The sequence below is a fragment of the Delphinapterus leucas genome, chromosome 1 (assembly GCF_059928025.1).
Source record: "Delphinapterus leucas isolate spDelLeu-1000000601 "Yukka" chromosome 1, BTC_Dleu_Yukka2, whole genome shotgun sequence".
NCBI lineage: Eukaryota > Metazoa > Chordata > Mammalia > Artiodactyla > Monodontidae > Delphinapterus > Delphinapterus leucas.
Window position 1 is genome coordinate 178,069,887 of NC_143129.1, and position 25,683 is coordinate 178,095,569.

At 45.3% G+C, this 25,683-nt stretch overlaps 1 protein-coding gene and 1 long non-coding RNA gene across 11 annotated transcripts in view; one reads left to right on the plus strand and one right to left on the minus strand.

Annotated features, from left to right (window-relative positions):
• Window positions 1-15,882, minus strand: part of SZRD1 (SUZ RNA binding domain containing 1) — a 30,902-nt gene extending 15,020 nt beyond the window's left edge. For 3 of the 6 annotated variants that reach the window (XM_022598344.3, XM_022598341.3, XM_022598340.3), the window contains exon 1: window positions 15,779-15,873. In XM_022598344.3, coding sequence (XP_022454052.1) covers window positions 15,779-15,822 — 44 coding nt within the window. In that variant the 5' untranslated portion in view covers window positions 15,823-15,873. The other 3 variants (XM_089900369.1, XM_022598342.3, XM_089900356.1) reach the window with 3 other exon arrangements.
• Window positions 15,883-16,479: 597 nt separating this feature from the next.
• LOC111187058 (uncharacterized) lies at window positions 16,480-23,329 on the plus strand. 5 transcript variants are annotated; one of them, XR_016388855.1, is made up of 3 exons: window positions 16,480-16,968; window positions 19,111-19,223; window positions 20,563-23,329. It is a non-coding gene; the product is annotated as an uncharacterized LOC111187058 (long non-coding RNA). The 5 variants fall into 5 exon arrangements; XR_016388856.1 differs by having other exon boundaries at window positions 19,114-19,223; XR_016388858.1 differs by lacking the exon at window positions 19,111-19,223.
• The last annotated feature ends 2,354 nt before the right edge of the window (window positions 23,330-25,683 follow it).

Consider the following 25,683-nt stretch of genomic DNA (forward strand, 5'->3'; position numbering starts at 1 on the left):
ATCACTCCTCCTGTGGAGCTACCCCTCTACAAAAATGAGGTACATGCTTCTTGGTCTGAGAGAACAAGCGAAACCATAAAGAAAGCAAGCACGGGGGGGGGGGCAGGAGGTCATGAAGAGCCACAGTGGGGAGCAAGGTGGTTCTGGATGGGCTCGTCCTCATGGGCGGCAGGGGGAGGCCACAGCCACAGCCACCGGGTGAGCGACACGAGACATCAACATCTGCAAACTCAGCTCACCCAGGGAAGCAGCACAGCCTCACTGGCTGCCGGGGACCTCAGCCTTGCGATGGTTATGCTCACATGAGCTCCAGCAGAGAGCTGGGAATGGAAGCATGGGAGGGGAGGAGATGCCTCAAACAGCCCAAGCCGTGACCAGCCACAACCTTCAAAAGGAGCAGAGGCAACCAAGAGGACCAGGATGTATGTGCAAGGACAGGCAGACTACAGTGAGAGCCTCACTCCTGTAACACTAAGAGGCGCATGAGGAAGGAAAAAAGAAAAGTGAGAAGGTTAAGAGGTGAGGAAAAAAAGGCAGAAGAGAGAAACAGATAGGTTATTCTGGGCCTTGGTGCAAAGTACAGCAAGTACAGCACCATTACAGCTCACTGTCCCAAAAAACAGACTTTACCAGCTCACCTAGGGATGGTGAAGCTGACTCATACTAGCCACACTCGTAGGAGACAGAGTGAACAAACCCCAATCCTGATCTGTTACACTAGGGGGGGTGGGAGGAGGTGTCCTGTCCTTTCCAGAGCCTGACCTCCGGCTACCAGCTCCCCAGGGCCCCCACCACACGGTGTCCTGCTCCACCACAGCACCCCTCTCGCTGATAACCCAAATCCTCTGGTCACCAATGCAGCCAGCACAACTCCAAAGAATCCAAGTAATCTTGTATTGAATGGAGGTCTAAGAGGTCTTGGCTCTGAGTTAGGAAATAACATCTTTTTATCAGCAACAGTTACTATTTAAGTGACTTTTCCGGGGCAATTTGCCTCTCTTTGTCAGTTTCCATTTCAGAAGAGGATCTTTTCTGATTTTCCTCTCAGATTCAAGGAATTAATAACTGGTCTTGGGCTCCCTGTGAACCACTATGCCCCACAGGCTCATCTGGTCTCGTCCAGCTATCCCAAATTGGGGAGCACATATCTACAAGCAGACCACTGGGGGGATCTGAAGAGACAGGAGTCCTGAAAGTACAAGTGTTTCTCTCAGAACCAGAGCCTGACCGGTCCTGATGAAAAGCAAAGAGAAGACGCTGTCAAGGAGTTGATGGCGAGACCACCTTCCAAGTACGTTCTGGCTCCCGAACTCCCACCATAGCAGGAAGTGCCCAAGCAGGGCCTAATGTCTTTAAGTTTTGGGCAGGACATCAGCGTCCATTCCCCTGGCTAAAAGACTGCCTGTGTCAGGGCCTCCTGGAGAGCAGTCTCCCCAGAAAGGTGCCTGTGTCTCCATGCCACACACAAGGATGGGATTCTGGCTCCTTCCACGAGGGCCTCAATTTCATTCAGGAATAAAGCAAAAAGAATTCATGGGGAGAACCAGCAAAATCTGGTCTAAAACCGGATGAGAAGGTCTCTGTAACTTTTAAAGTGCACCACTGGTCATTTCAAGTCCAGATGTGCAATCCATAGAGACTCTTCCAAACAACCTTCATATCGACGTGTGTAACTCCGTGTTTCATCCCCGCCTTGTTTCTCTACATCAGTGGCATGGCAGTGACACTGTCCTGCCCCAGTGGGACTGGCCATCTCCAACGCTTCTGCTTATTCTACCTCCCCCGACTAGCTCCAGGGAGGGAAGCACCCAAAGTCGTACCACCCCAGGTTTGATTTTACAGGGATGCTTCAGGATTACTGTCAAGTTCAGAAAATCAACTCAACTCCTGAGCAAACATGATTGGGTAATTCAGAAAAAGCAAAAGGCAGAAATCAGAAGTTGAGACACAAAGAAGACCTGTGGGGGCACAGCTAGGCCATCAGCTGCCTTTTTAATACAGACGCAGGTTAGTCTGTTAGAAGGTTCCATTTCCCGCAAAACATTCCTCCTTCCTCTGTTACTCCCACAGCAAGGAAAACATTCCACTTTAATTACGTGGGCCACTGTAGGGCACAGGATATAGTTCTAAAGCTCCCTCCCTAAGGAAGTCTACGCTTTGTTAATGTATCTCAAGGCCATTTTCCTTTTGCTTTACAGTGATAAAAAAAGCTGGAGACAAGCATTTATGGAAAACCTACTATAAAGTAGATGTGCTAGAAGCTGGAAACCCAGAGATGAGTAAGGCAATCCCCGCTGATGAGGAGAGACTAGCCAGGTGGGAGAAGACAGGTAAACCACAGTTGCCACGTTGGTTGTATCAACAGTGTTTTGGAAAGAGAAATGAAGGCGGGACGAGCCTGCCATGAGAAGTCAGGGAAAGCTGCAGAAACTTAAAGGACTAGAGTTTCAAGGAGAAGAGAAGGGGCATAATAAAGTTGGGGAGAAAGAATGAAAACATGAATAGAGGGAAAGAAAAAAGGAACCCCAAATAAGATACTTCTTAAACAGAGATATTCAAATCTAGAAAGGTATTTGATAATGGACCCATCTCTCTTTTAAAAAATCTAGGTTTGGAAAACCATCTGAGATTACTTTAGCTGCAGTCAGCAATGGTTCTTATTATTTGGGGACTTCCCCGGTGGCACAGTGGTTAAGAACCCACCTGCCAATGTAGGGTACATGGGTTCAAGTCCTGGTCCAGGAAGATCCCACATGCCATGGAGCAACTAAGCCCATGAGCCACAACTACTGAGCCTGTCCTGTAGAGCCTTCAAGCCACAACTACTGAGCCCACGTGCCACAACTACTGAAGCCCGTGTGCCTAGAGCCTGTGCTCTGCAACAAGAGAAGCCCGCGCACCGCAACAAAGAGTAGCCCCCGCTCGCCACAACTAGAGAAAGCCCGCGTGCAGCAACGAAGACCCAAAGCAGCCAAAAAAACCCTCCAGAAAAACAAAAAAACAAAACATATCTGGTATCAACACTACTCAAAAAGCTACTGCATGGGCTTCCCTGGTGGCGCAGTGGTTGAGAGTCTGCCTGCCGATGCAGGGGACATGGGTTCATGCCCCGGTCTGGGAAGATCCCACATGCTGCGGAGCAGCTGGGCCCGTGAGCCATGGCCGCTGAGCCTGCGCGTCCAGAGCCTGTGCTCCGCAACGGGAGAGGCCACAACAGTGAGAGGCCCGCGTACCACAAAAAAAAAAAAAAAAAAAAAAAAAAACTACTGCATAAAATTAGTTGTAACTCCTAGGGCCAGCATGATATGAACTGGAAGAACTTAGGCACACCAGAAAACCACAAAATGCTTTGGGGTGGTACACTGTAAAGACCAAACAATTCGTACTTGCTCATAAGGAACAACCACTTCCTGCTTTCTTTTCCAAGTTCGCTACAGCTTTCTGGACCTCTCTGCGCCTGCCCAGGAAGAGGGAATCCTTTGGGCACACTCTCTTCTGCACTAGATCCAGCTATACCACTCAGTGCAGTGGTGACCGCCACGTGTGGCTGGTAAGCACGTGACATGTGGCCAGTCCAAACTGAGACGTGCTTTAAGTTCCAAATACACAGCAGACTTCCCAGACTTAGTACAAAAAAAAAAAGTGTAAAATAGCTCATTAATATATTTTCAATATTTATATGTTGACATGATACTACTTTGTATATACTGGATTAAATTAAAAATATTAAAATTAACCTCACTTGTTTCTTTATACTTTTCAAATGTGGCTTCTAGAAAAATTTTATATTACCAATGTGGCTTGCATGATACTTCTGTTGGACAACACTGCTTTAGATCTAACCCTAGAATAAGATGTGCCTCTGTTGTACATTTCATCTGTCGGCAACTAGTGACTGAGTGTCTTAAGGACCCGAGAGGCATGGTGTGTATTGATGTGCAAGACCTACTTTGGTGGGTCCTATCTGTCATGTCAGCATAACAGCAACTAGCACTCATCCAGCGCCCCATGTTTGGCTCAGGTCCTGCTCTGGGTAACATTCACCACCTCACTTCAATCCAGCTCTCTAAGCCCCACTGTCCCACTGAAACTGTTCTTGTTGAAGTTGCCAAAGACATGCAGTCATTGGCCAAAATCACTGGTAAATTCCAAATCTTCACTTAGCTGCGTTGGGTCTTCGTTGCTGCACACAGGTTTTCTCTGGTTGTGGCGAATGGGGGCTACTCTTCGTTGCAGTGTGCGGGCTTCTCATTTCGGTGGCTTCTCTTGTTGCAGAGCACGGGCTCTAGGCACACGGGCTTCAGTAGTTGCAGCACACGGACTCACTAGTTGTGGCTCACGGGCTCTAGAGCACAGGCTCAGTCGTTGTGGCACACGGGCTTAGTTGCTCCGCGGCATGTGGGATCTTCCCGGACCAGGGCTCGAACCCGTTTCCCCTGCATTGGCAGGAGGATTCTTAACCACTGTGCCACCAGGGAAGTCCATTAATTAACTGAAGTAAGCTTTTATATTTAGAATGCATAAAGCATTTTCTTTATTCAGTCTCCAGACACTACTCTCCTGGTAGTTCCCTCTCACATTCCATATTTGATTTCTCCTATAACAAGATAGGTTCCTCTTCCTCTCCTGATCCCTTGAGGTTGAAGAGTTTGCCCCTTCTGTATCCAAGCTGGCTTATTAAGTGATATCATCTAGTTCCACAGCTTTAAAACCATTGATACACAACTGCCAACCTGACATTCCCACTTGGATTTCAAAAGGTATCTCAACGTTTTGTGTCCAAAACCCAACTCTTGATTTTACCCAATCACCCAAACCTGCTCCTCCCACATTCCCTTTACCCACCCCATTTCAGCAATTCCAGTCTTCTAGGGATCAGGCCAAAGACTCTGCACTCATCTCGATGCCTCCTTCACACCCACATCAGCAAATCTTGTTGGTTCTATTTTCAAAATGTACCCTGAATTTTCTCAACACTTCTGCTTCTGTGACCACCCTGGTCCAAATTACCAACAGCCCCTGAATGGTCAGTTGTAACAGTATCCTAATTAGTCTCTGTGCTTCCCTTCTTGCCCCTGAAGTTTATTTTACACACAGCAGCCAAAACTACCTTTTTAAAAACCAAGTTAACTTTCGTTTAACACCCTCACATGGCTTCCTATTTCAAGGCAATCTCCACCACGGCCTCCTATTCTCTACTGGATCTGGCTCCCTGCTACCTCTGACCTCATCTCTTGCCACTTTCTCTTTCATCCATTCCTACTAGATAAAATAAGCACAATTCAGCCTTAGAGCCTTTGCACTTGCGTTCCCTCTGCCTGCAATGTACTTCTGCAGCTTCTACATGGCTTGCTCTCTCAGCCTATCTTTATTTGAGAGGCCTTCTCTGACTGTTTTTTAGAAAAGGTACTCCTGGGGAATTCCCTGGTGGTCCAGTGGTTAGGACTCCACACTTTCACTGCCGAGGGTCCGGTTTCAATCCCTGGTTTGGGAACTAAGATCCCGCAAGCCGCACAGCACAGCCAAATTTTAAAAAAATAAAAATAAATAATAAAAAACAAAAAAGGTACTCCTGCCAGTCACTTTCTATGCTCCTTTATTTGTTTTATTTTTCTTCATTGTGTGTGTATATAAAATATTATTTATTATTTATTGTCCATCTTTCTGCACTAGAAAGTAAGCTTTATGAGAGTAGAAACTTCATTCACTACAGTTGTCCGGAGTGCCTACAACAGTACCCAACACATAAATCAAGGAGCAATCCTATGAAACAAGATTTTAGCGATATAGCCCCATTTTACAAATGATTTACAAACCAATTCAGAAGCGGTTATGTAACCTGACCATGGTTCCACAGCTACTATGGGGTGGAGCCAGAATATGAACTGGGTCTATCCGGATCCAAAGGCAGTGACACTCTCCATGTTCCAAATAAAATCTAAGGCTGCCTTAAGCACTTCACAGTAGTGGTGGTGGGAGCACACTCTCCAAACACTTGCCACAGATATGTGTAAGGAAGGCACCAGGTCCTTCCTTCACCACCCTAATCCTCACCACAACTCAAGCGATGTACAGCACCCCTGCTGCACGCTCAGAGGTTAACTGACTTGCCAAAGGCTACGCAACTAGTAAGTGAGAGAAATGAACCCTAAACCTCAAGAGGAGGAAGCAAAAAGGTTCAGGAGTGTGGCTGGTGTGTGGCCGCAGGAACTAAGAAGTAGAATAAAGACTGACAGGGAGGGCTCCCCCGGTGGCGCAGTGGTTGAGAGTCCGCCTGCCCATGCAGGGGATGCGGGCTCGTGCCCCGGGCCGGGAGGATCCCACATGCCGCGGAGCGGCTGGGCCCGTGAGCCATGGCCGCTGAGCCTGCGCTCCGCAACAGGAGAGGCCACAACAGTGAGAGGCCCGTGTACAGAAGAAAAAAAAAAAAAAAAGACTGACAGGGATCACCAACCTGCCTGCCTGCCTGTGCACCCCAAGCCAGGTGAGTGCAAGCACACAGTTCCTGAGGAAGGACTACAGCAGAGCTCAATTCCAAAGTCCAGATCTTAAATCTAAGAAGTGCCCCAAAGGAACAAACTTCCAGAACAGGCCTAGCAATTTAGATGTATCCCTCAGAAACTCTGTTTCTGACCTCAGACCTTATTCTGCTTCGAGTGCCCCTTATTCTGCTTCGAGTGCCCCCTTCAGAGGGTCTCCATGGGGGAGAGAATCCACACAGTCCCTTACCTTAAAGGAGTGGAACAGGCAGGGGTGGGAGTAGCAGTGGTGAGCCCAACCCCTGGAATAAAACAGGAAGCACTAGAGTCTAATGGGGGTCCCCTTTCTCCATGTTTATTATTGCTTTCTCCTTTCCCTTTTCATACAACACTAAGCAATACAACTCTTACAGTAAACAACATACAAATTAGTCCTCTGGGGCGCCAAGAAAGAGACCCCTCAGCCAGTCCTGTTGCACTCTAATGGGACAGAGGCCACACTGTCAATGGCTGGAGAGCAGCCCTCACACTCAGAGCAACAACACGCTCTGCTCCAGCATTGTCTTTGAATGATGCTTTATTTACTCAATGCTCTATTTACCTCTCATCACCAGGCAAGGCAGATTTTATTAACCTGACTTTACAAATGAGGAAAACGAAGCTGAAAGGTAGTGATGAAATAAAAATTATTTTAAGACAAAACAGGAAAAATTTAAACACAAAAGATTCCTCTGCCCGTTTGGGCCCCCTCCCTCCCCATCTAGTGTGCATTGTGCACCTGTATTATGCATTAACCACACCCTCCCAGTGGCAGAAATACCTGCTCAACGGTAAAGATCCACTTTTCTTCTGGTGTCGGCTACGCACCTCCTTAGTAGATAATGTTCCTTTCTCAATCCTGTAAGGAGTCAGAATGACCTACCACTTGCCTTGTACATGCAGACATCTTTGGTGAACTTTATGTACAATGCCAATATATGTTTGCTTAAACACAGTGATTGGTGCAGAACAGACTGGTCAGACAACCTGGGGAGATACTGGGTTGCACCTAATGCAAGTTCTCAGCTTAAATACTTACTTATGACCTTATTAACGTTACTAGCTCTATTACTTGTATTCTACCTGTTTTACCAGATTATAATTTTTTGCACTACCAAATGTATGACTGAGCCTCCAATAAAATTAATGATGACTAGGTCACTTGACCAGATATACAGTTCTGTAAGATCAATGACTGTAATAGTCTAACCCTACATACAGGAAGAAGCAACAAGAGGGAACCATTTCCTGGACCATAACAGACTAGTAAGTCACGTGGTCCAGAAGCTTTTGGCTACTGTTAACAGGGCCTACTCGAGTAATAGCACATTAAGTGGCCTATCAACAAAATCCTCACCTGACCTGGGAATGAGCATTCCTAGCGCCATGGGGCAAATTGGTCAGGAAATGTCTCCCAAACCTTGGCTGAAATTAAGACCGAAAGGGAAGGGACTGTACAATAAAGAATGTTGCCCACCACCCAGTTCTACAAGAATCAGGCCATTAGCCACTGCAGTCACTGACCTAACAATACACCTGAAAAGAATTCAGGGTGACGATCAGGATGAGGCATTTTGTGCTCTGGGAAAACTGGCAGAAATGGCCCTCAGATATTTTCAGGAGAAGATTTTATGGACCCAGTTTCTCACATCTTCCCATACTTAGAAAGCACTAAAACCATTAACTGAGATTACCTGTTCCTCGTAAATAGCAGTAACCTTCTACCAAGATGTGCGCTTGAAGTACATGCACCCCTTCGCCAAAATCACACATCTACTGGCCTCTCCCTTTACCTCTTCGGAACTGTTCTCAGAGCTCTCTGAGAGACTGTCTCCGGGTTATAATCCTCAGGTTGGCTAGAATAAAATTTTCCATTTCTTACTTAGACTGACTATTGATTAATTTTTTCATTGACAGTAGGTAGTGACTTGCCCCAAAATCAGACATGGCACTTGAACCCTTAGCCTAGACTTCTGACTTCTGCCACGGATGGTGGAAGTGCATCATTGACTGGCAGAGGCAACCTATTCTTTCTTGCTACCTTTTAGAATGAAGACACCAAGTCTCCTCTCCCAAAGGAAACATTAGGCATACAGACTGGGAGACGGAGCAAAGTCACTATTACCACCCCCCAACACCAGGTTTTATTCAAACACCCAAGGGCGCCTTCACCAAAGGCTAGTTAGAATCATGCACTCAGGAGGGTCAGCAAACAATGCCTCCAGGGCCAAGTCAATCAATAAAGCAGGCAGGACAAAACACAACAGGTAACACAATACGTAGGTAGGTAACATGCGGTGGGGACTATGGAAGAGAGGAGACTGAGAGGAATCAAGACGCAGGTAAAGACATTCAGATTCAATATTTAAAAAACAACGTGCACCCCAAAAAAGTCTACAGGTCGAATACCCGAGGGCTGGCAATGTGAAGTACAGATAAAGGGATCCTAAGATAGCAGAGATGTTCAATCTTCTCAAGAGATCTGAGCAAAAATTATTTACATTCTCTCTCTCTCTGCTTGGCTAGACGTTAAAAAGTTATTTCCCATTTATAATCAAGATTTCAGGGAACTCCCTGGCAGTCCAGTGGTTAGGATACCACACTTTCACTGCCAAGGGCCTGGGTTCAATACGTGGTTCAGGAACTAAGATCCTGCAAGCTGCGTAGTGCGGCCAGGAAAAAAAAAAAAAAAAGATTAAAAGAAAGATTTCAATCACTTGCAGTCACTGTTCTTAGTATTAACAGCTAACAGCAGCATTGTCCTTCTGGCTCTTGAGCACCGAGTTCAAGTTTCTCGGATACACAAAATTTATTAGCTGGTCATCCAGAAGCAGGAGGTCAATCCCAGGCAAAACAATACAATACTTCAAAGGAACTAGCAACTAAGCACCCTAAAGCACTTAACTAGTTAAATATCTGCCAAGAAGCAAAGGCAAACAAACTGTCCAGAAAGATCCCTAAGCGTAGGCTCAGGATGCCAAAAGCCTCGGCTGAGACCACCATGCGATTTCCTCTCCTGGACACTAGGAATAATAGTACCTACACTTCACTAGGTCACTGAAACAGAATGGGATAATGAACGTAAAAAGGCACTCCACCTGCCCAGTAACGAGCTCTCAAGATGCTGTCTAAGAAGCCCTTTCAGAAAGGCCAGTGGGATTTGGGAGTTCACAGGTTTATAGGCAGTGTTCATTCATTCACCACCGAGATGTGCAACTAGGTAGCAGAAACACAACTGACAGCTGAAGGGTCGCAAATGCTTTTATAAGCCAAGAAGGCCAGAGCATGAGGGCTGGTAATTTGGCTCTCAACGTCTATAAAGAGTAACGACAGTCCTGACCTTTCCAGACTCGAGTCATAACTGTCCTGTACAATCTCATCTAAGGATCACACCCCTGAAGAATGCAACTTTTTTTTTTAATCTTTTTTTGGCCACGCCACACGGCATGCAGGATAATAGTTCCTCAAACAGGGATCAAACCCACATCCTCTGTGTTGGAAGCATGGAGTCAACCACTGGACCTCCAGGGAAGTCCCAAAGAATGCAATTTTAACTGTACATATTTATTATTCCTTTTAGAAAGGAATGACTATTTCCTGTGTTCGTTTTATAAGGAAAAGAGTTTTGGGTGTGGGGAGTGGATAACTTACTGTGAGGGACATTTTAAAATCTCTTACCCTCAGGGATAAGACTCTTTATGTACACACAGACCACTGTTAGGATTTGTTGCTAATTTCTGTGGTGGCTGGTTTTAACCTTTATCTTGCATAGAGCTGAGCTGGATGTTAAGGAGAAGGATGCTTGGCGGAGGCTAGCATAGTTTAAAAAACCCTTGGGAAGAGAAATCTCTATAGCTACCACTTAAAAAAAAAACATTTCATTCTGTATTTTGGCCACAGATAAAAGTAGCTAAACTCAATCTTCTCCTAGGAAACCAACAAGTCAGTAGTTGTCATGACAGGAAAAAATTTCTATTTCCATGGAAAGTGTGCAGGAAAGAACCGACTCCACCTTGTGAAGGCTAGCTAACTGATACAGCCAGAAACTGACATTAACTGTGGGAGGCCTACTACAGTGTAAAGGGAGAAACTGGAAAGAAAGGGCTGGCCCCAAGAATACTTTTGAGTCACCAGATCTAGACAACAGTGCCTTTTCTCTTGGAGGATTTTACCAAAAGCTTTAGAAAGACACACAATTCTGTCCTGTTGTAGAAGGAAAAGCAACTTTCCGAATTCCAACCCACAGCACCATGGCAGTTCTCTTGTACACCCAGAGCATGCTGGGAACAAGACCCCCGTGCAGCCTCAAAGAAAAGAGCTGAGCAGTTACAAGTGAAAAGCTTTCTCCAGAGTCCCAGGGACAGACTGCTCAGCACAATCATGTCTAAACTAACTGCTTTATAGAAAGTCCTTTTTGAAGACATCAGTGCCTAGAACTCAGTCTTTCCAAAAGGACCAGAAACAGCTTAGAAGTGGTTCATTTGGGCATAGTACACCTAGATTTGTGCTGATAGCACAAATCTTAAATATCTTCTTTACTGTAAGGACAGACATAAGGAAATCAGCACCAGGTGGCCCCAAAATAGCTAGTATTTGCCCACTATCCACAGCCACTGTACACCTTCTGTGATGACAGCAATTACAGGTAGCACTGAAGACCCCAAAGTGAGGTGGCAGCCACACTTCAGGGAGAATGGCCTCTTCTCTAAAGAAAGATAAGCAAATCCAAGCTCTTATCTCTTAAATTAAAAACTAACTATGTCACTACTCTGCTAAAAAAAAAAAAAAAAAGCCTCCAAAGCTCCTTTCTGCTTTCAGGACAAAGTCCAAGCTCCCCAGAACCAAGTACAAGGAGGCTCTTCCTGATCTGGCCCCTGCATACCTCTCCGCATACCTCTCGGGCCTCATCTCTTTCCACTCAGTCCTGCCAACACCCTACCCTCCAGCCAGAGGGAAATACTTGTAGCTCTCCCAATGCTGCATACTCTTCTCTCACTGCTTCCTTGCCTATGTGTGCATTTGTCCTACATTCTACCTGCCCCTCCCCTCTCAGACCTACTACTGCTTAATTCAACTGGTCCTTCAAATCTTATCACCTTCTCTACAAGACTGTCTCTGATCCCAGCCACGGTACCCTGTCTGTGCCTCTTCCAAAGAAAGTGCTGCCCCACTTGGCTCCTCCACTCGACTGTGCTGTGCCTAGTACCTGGAATACGGCAGGTATTCCATGTTTACTGGCACCTTACTAGAGACTTATATACCATGCAGTACTGCTGAAGGGCTAATGTTTAGATGACTAGCTCAATGAGGGTAGAAAGTAAACATAATTTAAATTCTTAATCCAGAAGACCAGTATCCTTTAACTTACGCAAGATGCATTTCTTTCCAATTAGCTACATGACTTGCCCTTGCGAAAAAGAATAAAACGCAACTTTTGAGATGCAAGGAAATTAGAAAGGCTGCCAACTCTTTATAATAAATACCAGTCCAATTCCATTTATGTACCATCTGTCTTCCCCTAGGACTGGGTTAGCTCATTACCAACAAGATGGACTAGGTCATATCTTTTTTGTGTGTCTAAACAAGTGAATATAAAGCTTCAAACTATCAGAAATTTGAGCCTGAGTCCATTAACCAGCTTTTAAGAAAGCTCTGATTTTAAACTTTTTCCCTTCTCCCTTTTCTTTTTCCTCCTCTAAATTCTACCCCATGCTTGCACAGTAATAATTAACCAGTACCAGATATCTGAAGACTGTAACCTCTGATAACATCACTGATGCACAAGTCTAAGTTGTTTTCAGAACAAGATGACCTTTGCAGGCTCCACGTCCAGACCACCAGGTCACAGACCACCGGGCAGGAGGCACATAGACCACAGACAGCCTGGCTCCTGGAACTATGATTAAGAGATGTCACAAGAGCATGATTAACCACCAGCTTCCCCTCTCTTTCCCCTTTGAAAACTCCTAACTAAGGAATTCCCTGGACGTTCAGTGGTTAGGGCTCCATGCTCTGAAGTTGAGAGGACGGGTTCAATCCCTGGTCAGGGAACTAAGATCCCACAGGCCGTGCGGCTCAGCCAAAAAACCCCCCAAAACAAAAAACAACAAAAACAGAAACAAAACAAAGAACCAACTCTTAACTAAAAGACCAAGTTGGAGTGGATCCGAGACTTGTCTCCCACTTCCTTGCTTGGCACCTTGCAATAAAATCCTTACTCTGCTGCAAACACCTTACTTTGCTGTGCCCTGGGCACGTGAGCCCTTTTCCCCTTTTCTACTTGAGCAAACTGCTGATCTGATTTCGGGGGGGAGTAAGGATTACAAACTACTGTACGCTATTTGTCCCTTGAGATGTGCTTAAGACAAGGATGCAATTTAGAGTTTGAATCAACATTAACTCAATTCTACATTTTCATTTCTCCCAAAGGCAGCATATTTTTAAAGAAGCATTTCCTCAACGGAATGTAAGTTACATTTTTTGAATTGTCCTTTTTTTGAGGATGTAACTCCTTGGGAGAACAGGTAAAGGGACAATTTTATATCAGATACACCATATTAACTAAAAGCAAAAAGCAGTGTATTTACAGAATATTTGAGGTGTTTCTCAAAGTCAGTCTTCCCCTGAAGGACACAACAGAACTTGATATTGAGTGTTCTGAAAATACAAAGGAGACAATGACCTCACATGTACTGACAATTAAGAAAAAAATTCTAGCATGATGGCAAAATTCTTTTGTGGTATTGGAGGAAAGGGATCACCAAAAGCCTCTACTTTCAAGGATTAGAACTGCCTCTAAATTATATAAAGTTTAAATGCTCACTTTTAGAATTAGTCGACCCCATTTGCTAGTCTTGCCATCCTGGTGTTTCATTTTTTTGCAAGGGGTTGTGTATGTGTAATTTAACACTCATTACCATATATCAGTTGAGAGACAGGGTAACCTGAAGCTAAGACTTTTACATATGCAACCGGGTACGTCTGAAAGACGCTGTATACTTAGTTGGTTTCCCAGTGATATGGACACTATGCTTCATCCCCTCCTTCTAAAATGCACATTTACAAGACCCTTTGTGAAATTCGCAAAGGGAATCAAATTCAAGAGAACCTTCAAATATAAGCCCAAAACAAACATATTAAAAATGAAAGTTAATGCCCAACTCCCAAATTTTCCATAGGTCCCCAAGCGGGAGACAGCAAAATGTTAAAGAATCCAGCTTTGGAGTCAGGTCAAAATCCCAGCTTCCCAATTACTATATGTGTGCCGTGAGCAAGAGAGGTTACTCCCTAAACCCCAGTTTCCTTATTTACTAAAGGAAGGTAATACCTCTACGGGTTATTTCAATTAAATAAAAGCTATATAAGGGAACTTGCATTTTGGCAGTACTGCTCATGATGTCAATGAAACAAGGTTTGGGTTCTATTTCTGTACCTAGCACTTATAAAGGGTTTTAGTAAAGTACAGTACAAATACTGGACGAGCACCAGAAAGATCTAAGTTAAATCTTACATCTCTGGTGTTTATTCAGCTATAAAATGCAGGAGTGTGCTAGCTGATCTCTAAGCAGCTTACCAGTTCTGAAAAACTAAAGCAATCCTCAATTTCTGAACCCTACCTTCATTTTTGTTTATTTTCTTATTCCCTAACATGAGAAACTCATGTCCCTTTGAAACATGTGAGGAAAAACAAAGAAAGGACAAGATGCTCAAGAAACTTATCATTTGAGTCATATTCAAACTGTAGGCCAAGCTTTTTTGCAGGAAGCAGCATGAGGGGTTCTGAATGATTCACTCACATTCGTGGTTGGCAATAAACGCCCCTACCGGAGACTGTAAATTCTCTGGCACAAAGTCACTGCTAAGCACGCTGTCTAGCACAGAGCAGACACTCCCAAATGTCTGTTGAATGAATAATACCTAGCTGACACCTGTTGCTCCCTATAAAATCTTTCGATTGCTCTCCTTACTCAAGTCAAAATGCAAGAAAGATGGTCGGCACATAAGAGCTGTACCGAATACCTTCTGAACGAATTAATTCTTCAAATCCTCAATTATGCTAAGTGGGAAACAAAGACCTTGAGAGAAACGCTGAACCACCACCGGGAAAAACTTCAACGCCAAAGTTTCAACATTAAGGAAATGTTAAGGGATCCGTTTCTCGACCTCTTCAAGCGCTGACAAGCACCCTTAAAGTGCGCTTGGGGGAAAAAAACCCAGCTCGTTGTTCTACCCCGGTACACTCGGCTCTCCACGCCCTACTTCCGACGCAGAAACCTTCACGGTGGATGTCACTCGAGCCAGCACTGAACAGACACGAACACGGGGAGGACAAAAAGACATCTCCCCACCTTCACAAGGGTCACCATAGAACCACATACTCTGAAAAGACCAAATTAAACACGAACCTAGTGGAACTGGCTATTCGGCTTAAGAAAAACTAATTTCCTATAGCTTATGGAGGTAAACAAAACTCCAAAAACCGAAGTCGAACGGTCCATTTTCCCCCTCCTCTCCCAGGAATGCGCCTACTTCACATATCGCACCCCTCCCTCCTCGACCCCGGCGATCACACTTCGAGACCCTTCCCCGGTGCTCAGATCGTTGGGTGGGCCTCGGGGAGAGAGGCTGCCCGCTGGGCTTTCGGTTGTTACGGTGAGGTCCCCGGGAGACGAGCCTGCCGCGGGCTCTCAGAGTAAAATTGAAAGAGGAAAAAAACCCCAGACTCGCCCACCGTGGCGTATGGCGCAAAGCAGTGGGGGATTCTAGCAGAGTTGAGGGGTCCAGAAATGACTCAATTTCCTCCTCTTGCTCTTCTGCGGAGCCGGGCTTGCCGCCCCAGGTCCGCGCACCCCCTCCCCACATGGTGTGTAGCTCCTCTTCAAAGCACATGAACTTTAAAATGGTGCTTTGGGCGGGGGGAGGGCCGACTGGGAAAGGAAGGATCAAAGGAACTTGGGGCGGGTTAGCAGGCGCGTGAAAAACAGGCCCTGGGGGGCGGGTGTGGCGCGCCGGGTGACGTGCACGTCGCTAAGGGGGTGGTGGGTGGACGGAGGCGCACCGGGCAAAGGTGGAGGGAGAAATGGAACACGGCCCCTTTAAGAGGCCTTCACGGCGCTCAGGGGCCGGGGGCCTCTCCTTCGCCCCCGGTCCGGCGTGCGGGGCCCTTCCTCAGGGAGAACCATCCCCAGACCCGCTCCCCGGAGGGTTCCCTCACGCCAGGTCCCGCCCGGCCCAGCCCCGGGGCGGCGGCTCCTCCTTACCCCGCTGTCTGCCGCCTCCTCCCAGCTCTCAGCGACCTCCTCATCTTCCATCTTACTCGTCGCTTTCCCTCCTCCCCCCACCCCCTATCCGCGCCTGCGCCCTGAGTCGCGTCTCGGTCGCGGGCGCCAGCGCGCAAGGCTTTGCTCAATGAACCCCGCCCCGTTCCAAGCCCGGAAGAGGCTTCAGTCCAAGGCCCAAGATCATCCAGGAAGCCATCTTGGGAGAGGGCAGAGAAATCAGAAAGTTGCCATTTTTCTTAAGGGCAACGTGATTTTTCTCTCTCCCTCTCCCCCTCCCCCTCCCCGTCCCCCTCCCCCGCCCTTTCTCTCTCTCTCTCAGTGGGAGTCCCTGGAACCATCTTTTCTAAGGGCAAACAATTACTTTTTTTTAAGTCGTAGTTTTCATAAACTGCATATTTTTATGCTTTTTCAAAATTCTGAAAACATTTTTATACCTCAACAAAGTGAAACAGGAGATAAAACATTGACCAACTTAAACTGGTTTTGACTCCTTAAATAGGTTATTGATTAATCAAATCTTGAGGGGTTTTTATAGAGACATTACTGCGCATGTGCAAGGCCGGAACCCACGTTTCCAGGATGACCCCGGAACCAAGAATCTTCATTCTGGGGAACTCAAACAATAGAAATGCTGCCATCGGACCCCTTAACCAGCTGAAGCAAGCAGTCCTTCAGTAAGGAAAATCCGGCTTCCATCTGCCATAGTACCTTGTTTACCATATATGGACTGCTTTGAAAACTAGCCAATCAGCTTGTGCCAAGTTTGAAATGTCCCTAACCTCTTAAATTTTGCCCCAAACCCTGGCTGGGGGAGACAGATTTGAGCCCTACCTCCTGTCTCCTTGCCGGTCGACCTCGCAATAAAGCTTTTTCTTTTCTCAAAAGCTGGTGCCATAGTATTGGCTTCTGTGCGCGCCAGGCAGTGAGCCCTTGCTCGGTGAGAATTTCTGGCGATCGCAAACGAACTAAGCTCCTGCTGTGATCGCCTGGCTGAGGCACTGTAGCCCCCGGCTGGGTGTAGGCCCTCGTCACCGACCCTGAGTGGCCACCTAGACCCGATTTGTCTAGAGGCTCGGCTGTCGGGTTCCTGCTTCCCGCAGCAGCTGCGCTCCAGGCTCCTCCGCGCTACTTTCACTTTTGGGGAAAGAAACAGCTCCTGGATCTTTTGGGTGAGTAACCTCATTAAAACGCGCTTGTGCCTAAATTGTCTAATAACAATTATTAGACAATAAATGTCTAATCAGGATTGTGGGTTAGAGTCCCACTCTAAGGGAGACAGTATGAAAGGTTCAATCCGTTGTCTGGGAACTAAGATCCCACAAGCCGCACAGCGCGGCCAAAAAAAAAGTTATAACCACCGAGGTACCCAAAAGATCCGGTTAGAATCCCAGGCCTTTGGATTTCTTGGTCTATGTCTGACTGTTTTGTTTGTTAGGAATTGACTAATAGGGTTAACTATTGGATGACCACAGAAAAACTTTATTGAATCTGTTTTATGTCATTTTGCTGTGGTCATCCTGGGAAAAAAATACTTCCAAGATGGGGAATGATAACAGCGTACCAGACGGCACTCCCTTGAAAAGTGTTCTTTGAAGTTGGTCAATGTTTACCTCTAATGATGAAAGAGGTATGAAAAAAAAAGAAAATGATTTTCTTTTGTAACACTGCCTGGCCCAAATATCTTCTGGAGTCAGGGGGAAAATGGCCCCCAAATGGGTCTTTGAACTATAATACTATTATACAGTTAGACTCGTTTTGTAAGAGAGAGAAAAAATGGGACGAAATCCCATATGTAGATTCATTTATGTCTTTATATAAGAGGAGAAATATGCATAAGGCATTTATTGATAAAATGATGGGTCAGAGGGAAGAACCTCACAAAAAGCCTGTTTTACCTGAGTCAAAGTCTAATGACGATCTAGTCCCTCCGTCTGCACCTTTTGCAGTAGCCGGACTGTGGGCACTTCCTTCGGTAGCCCCTCCCTCAGCACCTCTTGTGGTTCCCGCGAATCCTGAAGGGGATCTTCCTGCAGGCAGTGCCAAGGCTTTTACCAGTCCTCCTAGGGCTGCTGGTCCGACTCTGTACTCGCCCTTAGCAGATGGTCACAAAGGAATGGTCTACCCTCCCTGTACCCTCCAGGGTATTCAGTTTGGCCCAGGGAACACTCGACTGTAGGCGGGACAATTTCCGTTAAGGCAGGTCCCAGCAGGCTTGGATGACCAACGCCAATCCAGAGCACTTGGAATCATGCATCATCGTTTATCAGTCATAGATTTACTTAATTATAAAGCTAAGATGCCATCTTATCAAGATGATCCTAGGAATATGGAGAATCTCTTTACATATATTTTTGCTGTTTTTCATCCTAACTGGGCTGACATACAGACCCTCATGTGTATCCTACTCAGTCCGGAGGAACGCAGCATGATATTAGAGAAGGCCTTCCAGGAAGCCGAAAGGCTTCATGAATTAAAACCAAATAATCCAGTCAGAACTCCAGCAAAGCAGGCCATCCCTGGAACTGAACCAGAATGGGATCCCAGTGACCCAGGGGATCAAGCAAGGCTGAATCATTATAAAGATTGTATAATAACTGGACTGCAAAAAGGGGCAAACAGCTTCTAGAGGGTCCGGAATGTACAGCCAGGACCTGAGGAGGGCCCATTCACCTTCCTTGAAAGGCTTTATGAGGCTTTCCGAAAATATACTGATAATGATCCAGAACACCCAGATGACATGGGACTGGTCAATTTAAACTTTATCGGTCAGAGTGCCCCTGATATAAGAAAAAAAGTAGAACGACTGGAAGGGGGATCATGGACACCACCGTCTCAGTTGGTCCAGATTGCTTTTGAAGTGTTCAAAGGCCGATACGAAATTTGGGAAAAGCAGGAGCAATGCATCGAGCAATGCATCGTGAGGCAGTTTGCTCTGCTCAGCTGTAACCAGTCAAAACCCAGCAGGACGTCTGCAGGAGAGAACAAACGACCACGGGTAAGACCGTGGGGACCTCCAAAACCCAGCCGGAAAGGCCATCCATCTGTTGGGCCACAACAGTGTGCCTTTTGTAAACAGGAAGGGCACTGGAAAAGGGAGTGTCCCAAAAACAGACAGGGCCCCCTCTCCCCCAAGATAACATCCATTACTGGTGTATCTGGGGAAGTCTCTCAGAAACCTTTTCTACAATGGCTTGAATGTCATGTAGAGAAAACACATGTAAAGTACAGCTTTGTGTATGTGCCTGGATGTCATAGTCCCTCATCAGGGCAAGAGGTACTAACAAATTTAAATGACCAAGTGGGTTTCTCAGCAGAAAAAGTAGACACCAAAGTACTCCCAGGTCAAGACTGCGCCCTCCAAGCTGCGCCATTACAATTGGGAGACAAGCCTCAACCAGATGTCCCTGAAGAAATTCTTCAAAAGGTAAGAGCAGAAGTTTGGGCTGACAGGACACCAGGAAGAGCCAAGACGGCTGACCCAGTAGTAGTAAAACTCCCCCCAGGTGCCCAGGCTCCAAAGTTAAAGCAGTACCCTTTAAAGAGGCACCCAAAGGAAGGTATAAAGCCTCTGATAAACACTTTTCTTAAATGCCAATTAATCCGACCTTGTCAATCCCCGTATAACACTCCCATCCTGCCAGTACAAAAACCTGGGACTGGAGATTATCGTTTTGTACAGGATTTGAGAGCTATCAACCAAATTGTAGAGGATGTACATTCGGTGATGCCAAATCCTTATACTTTGCTTACAACTTTATCTGGAGACTTTTGCTGGTTTACAGTTCTGAACTTAAAAGATGCCTTTTATTGCATACCCCTAAGTCCTGAGTCCCAGGAACTGTTTGCCTTTGAGTGGAATGATCCAGAGACTAATATAAAACAGCAGTAATCCTGGACTGTACTTCCACAAGGATTTAAAAATGCCCCCACCATCTTTGTGGAGGCCTTAGCCAAGGACTTAAAGGATCTCCAATTAAATGAAGGAATCTTACTCCAGTATGTGGATGATATACTTACTAAGCGCTAGTATAACTAAGGAAGCTTCAGACCGAAATACAGTCTTCACTTTAAACTTTTTGGCAGACCGGGGATATAAAATCTCCAAGGGAAAGGCACAAATTTCTCAACCAGCTGTAAAATGTCTAGGAATTGAGTTATCAAAAGGAGAAAGAAACTTGCCAGATCGAAGGGAAGCACCCACACCAGAAAGCAATTGAGAAGATTCTTAGGAATGGCTGGGTTTTGTTGTATTTGGATTCCTAACTTCGGACTTATAGTCAAACCTCTGTATGAGTCTCTCAAAAGAAATGCCAATGAGCCATTAAGCTGGACTGCGAAATGCCATGAGTCATTCCGTACCATCAAGGAGAAAATTTCAACAGCCCCAGCACTTGGTCTCCCAGACATTGGAAAGTTATTTGATCTTTTTGTGCATGAAAGACAGAGCATGAGTCTTGGAGTGCTAACTCAAAATTTAAATACTGCCAGAAGGCCAGTAGCTTACTTTTCCAGACAATTGGATGTTGTAACTCAAGGATGGCCAGTTTGCCTCCGGGCTGTGGCTGCAACCTGTGACCTTTTACAAGAAGCTGAAAATTTTACCCTGGGTTGTCCTACCACTGTGCACACCCCACATCGTGTGCAACTTTTACTTGAACCAAAGGGCCGATATTGGCTTACTTTGGGGAGACTGGGCAAATACCAGGCCATACTATTTGACAACCCAAAGGTAACATTAAAAGAAGTATCTGCTTTAAACCCAGCCACTCTGCTTCCCAGAAGAACCTGTTCACGATTGTATACGAAAAATTGAAGAAGAGTATTCTAGCAGACCTGACCTGACTGATCAGCCTTTAGAGAATCCAGATATGGAAATGTTTGCAGTCGGGAACAGCCTCATGGATCGTGGATTCCGAAAAGCTGGATATGCAGTGGCAACTCATCAGGAGGTCGTAGAAGCAGAAGCTCTCCCTCCAGGTATGTCTGTCCAGAAGGCAGAGCTCGTAGCCCTCAGGAGAGCCCTGCATCTTGGAGCTAAGAAAAAGGTAACCATTTATACTGCTTCTAAGTATGCCTTCTCTGTCATGCATGCACATGGGGCCATGTGGAAAAAGAGGTCAACTAACATCAGGAAAGAAAAAACTTAAACATGCAGAGGAGATACTGGCCTTATTAAACTCTGTTTTTAATGCCGGAAGAAGTAGCCATAGTACATTGCCCGCACCAAAAGACTGATAGCTGTATAGCTAAAGGAAATAATTTGGCTGAACACGTAGCAAAACAGGCGACCAGAGCCAAACACCGTAGCACTCATTCAAAGTGTGGACCTGTCCCTGTTTAAGCCTCAGTATTCAGAAATGGGTCTAGAGAGAGATGATGAATGGGGATTTCACACTGACTCTTGAGACATAGATGGTGATCAGTACCAAACAAACAAAGAAGGCTGGATATATAATGAACAGGGATTAGTGCTTATGCCCCAACATTTAATGGAAAGAATTATTACTCATCTACATCAAGGAACCCATTACGGGAAGGATGCAACCTATCATTGGCTACAAAAGTTTATTGTTAGTCCATAAATTCAAAGGACCATCCAAAAGGTAATACAAAATTGCCTGATTTGCACCAGAAACAATCCTAAAGCCGGGCCACCTCCAATATTCAAAGGGGTGCAAACCCGAGGGACAGAACCAAAAGATGCCTGGCAAATAGACTTTACTGTTATGCCAAGAGCCATTGGGACATTATAGATATTTGCTGGTATTTGTGGACACCTTCACAGGACGGGTCAAAGCTTTTCTGTGCTGGAGAGAGAGATCTTCCTAGGCAAAAAGGCCTTACTAAAAGAAATTAGCCCTCATTTTGGGTTGCCTCTTTCCATTCAAAGTGACAGTGGAGGAGCTTTCATAGCCAAGGTAACGCAAGGGGTATCTGGGGCCCTGGGACTACAATAGAAGTTACATGCTTCATGGAACCCTTATGACTGAAATGATGAATCATACCTTAAAAGAGACAATCACCGAAGTATGTCAAGAAACCAACTTCACTTGAGATAATGTCTTAACAGTTGTCCTGCTGAGGGTAAGAGTAGCCCCTAGAAGCAAGCGCCACTTGAGCCCTTATGAAATGTTAATGGGAGACCCTTCCTTAAGACTAAGTAGTATTGCTGTCTTGAAAGTGATCTCGTTGTAAAAGAATTAGATACTATAAAATGTGTACAGTCCCTTGGTGCTATCTTATTTTCTGTATATAAATATGCCTCTAGCCAATTAACATTTCCTGCAGACATTCCTGTGCACTGCATAAGCCCAGGGAATTGGGTCCTCCTCAAACCTGGAAAAATGACTGCCCTGAGGATCAACTGCAACCCAAGTGGATTGGAGCCTATGAAGTCCTTCTGGTTACACATTCTTCAGTAGAGCTAAAAGGAGTTAAACCTTGGATACACCCCTCCAGAGTAAAAATAGTACCCACTTCTAACCAGCACCCCCCTTGTCCCCTTTACAGTTCCCAAACAGGGCACGCTCTCCATGGACAGGAGGAAGTAGGAGGACCCAACCTTCCTAACACCAGAGGGGCCAGGAAACCCACTACTGATTTCTCGGCCCCTAATTACACTTAACTGAACTTAAGTTACTTTTCAAATCGAAACAGGACAGCTAAGTCTCCACCTGGTCAGGAAGAGAAGACGAGGCCATCTCGAAAGTAGACAGCTCCACCCAGAAGTCTGGACCAGGCTGATATAAATCCAAATTCAGTCACTAAGAATGTTAAAAATAACATGTTTTCACTGGTTCCCAAAGAATAAGGTCTGTTTTTGGAGGACTGTTAAAATTAGGAATCATAGTTCTGTGTATCATGGGGTTAATCTTTTTACTCACCAAATTTTTTACTTATTGTCTATCTCATATATTTAAAAAGGCCTCCCCCACTCACATGTTGATTGCCCAAGACTTAAGCTTTCAAAGTGGGACTCGTGAATATTTACAATCAAGTGCAAAAACAATTTCATTCCTCTTATAAAAATCTATGCCCCTTCTCAGCAGGAAGCAGCTAGAGCGGTCGTCACTCTATTTCCCTTAAGATTGAGGAATGTACAAAGTAAAAGGGGGGCACTAAAACAGCACATAAAACATTGACCTGCTTATCCTGGTTTTGTCTCCTTAAATAGGTTGTTGACTAATCAAACCTTGAGTTATTTTACAGAGACAGCACCCCCAATTGCAAGACAGGAACCCATGTCTCCAGGATGACCCCAGAACCAAGAATCTTCAGTCTGCAGAACTCAAACAATAGACATGTTGCCACTGGAGCCCTTTACCAAGCAAGAAGTTCTTCAATAAGAAAAATCCAGCTTCCAGCTGCCCAAATAGCTTGATTCCAATCAGCTTCTGACTGTCAACACTAACCAATAAGCTTGTGAAATTCTCCTAACTTACATTTTGCCCTGAACACTGGACAGGGAGACGGATTTGAGCCCTGCCTCCTGTCGGTTGACTCACAATAAAATGCTTTCTTTTCTCAAAAGCTGGTGCCATAGTATTTGCTTTTATGTGTGTTAGACAGTGAGCCCTTGCTTGGTAACAAAAGGATGAAAAATATCCGCTGATGCATAAAACATTTTATTATTTCTATCTGGTAGAGTGAAAATGGTTACAGTATTTCCTGCTCATAAAGCAGTATTCCAAGCATCTATTAACACTAGTTTATATCCTCTAGCTTGAGGTGAAAACATTAGTTGTTTTATCAACATTAGTTGATAAAATTGCACCTGAGCTGGATGACCAGAACTGCTGAAGTTCTCCTGAGACTTTAATGACAGATACGTACATTAACTTCGAAAGTTACTTTATGTGTCTTCCTAAACAATGTTCTTTTTTTTTTTTTCTACAGTATAGAATTGGAGACCCTGGACTTTAAAGTTCAACTTTGGACACTTCCAACTTTTTTTTTTTTTTTTGCGGTACGCGGGCCTCTCACTGCTGTGGCCTCTCCCGTTGCGGAGCACAGGCTCTGGACACGCACGCTCAGCGGCCATGGCTCACGGGCCCAGCTGCTCCGCAGCATGTGGGATCTTCCTGGACCAGGGCACGAACCCTCATCCCCTGCATCGGCAGGCGGACTCTCAACCCCTGCGCCACCAGGGAAGCCCTGGACACTTCCAACTTTAACATGCTGTGTGATCTTATGGAAGTTGCTTAGGATTTCTGTGTCTCAGTTTCAGTTTCCCCAAGTGTTAAAAAAAGATAATAATAATAGCTCCTTCAAAGGTAGATTGTAAGGATTAAATGAGTTACTATGCTAAAAATCTTAGGAAAATGCTTAACCCATAGTAAGAGTTCTAAAAATTAGCTATTATCATTATGGAGGTGTCTTGCCTGCCTTAAGAAGACTTATAATTCTCACTTCTCTAGTTATCCTTTTTTCCCCAAAACACAAAAGCAGGAGGAAAAGCAAACACCTTGTGATTTTATTCTCACTGACATGTTCCTGTAGGCCTCTCAGTATTAAAACCATATCATTCAGTAGTGTTGCATTTGGCTACTATAATCAAGTTATCTGACTTAGAATGGGTTTTTTGAATGGGTTTCTTCTTGTGTTATTAGCATGCCATTAATCTTTCTTTTTTTTAAATAAATTTATTTTTGGCTGCGTTGGGTCTTCCTTGCTTCGTGCAGGCTCTCTCTGGTTGCGGCGAGCAGGGGCTACTCTTCATTTTGGTTCGCGGGCTTCTCATTGCAGTGGCTTCTCTTGTTGCGGAGCATGGGTTCTAGGCATGTGGGCTTCAATAGTTGTGGTGCACGTGCTCTAGAGTGCAGGCTCAGTTGTTGTGGTGCACGGGCTTAGTTGCTCCGCGGCATCTGGGATCTTCCTGGACCAGGGCTCGAACCCGTGTCCCCTGCTTTGGTAGGCGGATTATTAAGCACTGCACCACCAGGGAAGTCCACCATTAATCTTTCTAAAGTGACAATTTCCTGTTGAGAAATGTTGCCATTTGTATTCCTAATGATTATTATAAATTGCAGTCATGTATTAACTCTGACTAGTCTTTATTTAAAGTAACATGCTTACTAATTTTCTGGTTTCATGACTTCCTGTCTCTGGAATATCAGTCATCTCTGGGTCTGTCCTCAGTCCATTGTTTTTACCTAGATGCTCATGGTGTAAGCCACCCACCGTTGGTGACTCCCAAAGTTGATTTACGGCCCTGAATTGACCTGGTGTTTCCGATTCATATAGCTAGGCTTCTTACTGGCACTTCACATGGCTATTCCACTAGCAGCTCAAATACTCTATTCTAAAATATCACTAATACCGTTAACGGCCTGACCAACTTCAAAGATGAAAGATTTTGTCTTGGGGCTTCCCTGGTGGCGCAGTGGTTAAGAATTTGAGCCTGTTCCCCAGAGCTCGTGAACCATAACTACTGAGGCTGCATGCTACAACTACTGAAGCCCGCGTGCCTAGAGCCCATGCTCTGCAACAAGAGGAGCCACTGCAATGAGAAGCCCGTTGCACTGACCACGCTCACCGCAACTAGAGAAAGCCCGCACGCAGCAAGAAAGACCCAATGCAGCCAAAAATAAATAAATTAAAAAAAAAAGATTTTGTCTTGTTTACTCTCTGGAACTATATTTACTTTGAATACATCCTCCTGTGAACTCATTCTTTTAAGTAAATTATCCTAACTGAGCCTTGGCGGCAGAAAGGTGGATGAGACCATCAATCAGTCATCACCTACGTCTAGTTTTCCCTAATTGCAAGTCATGAAGTCGTTTTAGGCTTTGTAGTTGCAGTATGTTACCAGCAGAGGGAGACAGTTTCTTACAATTGTGTTACATTTGGCAATGAGCCTTACTTAACAAAGGAATTTGCTGGGC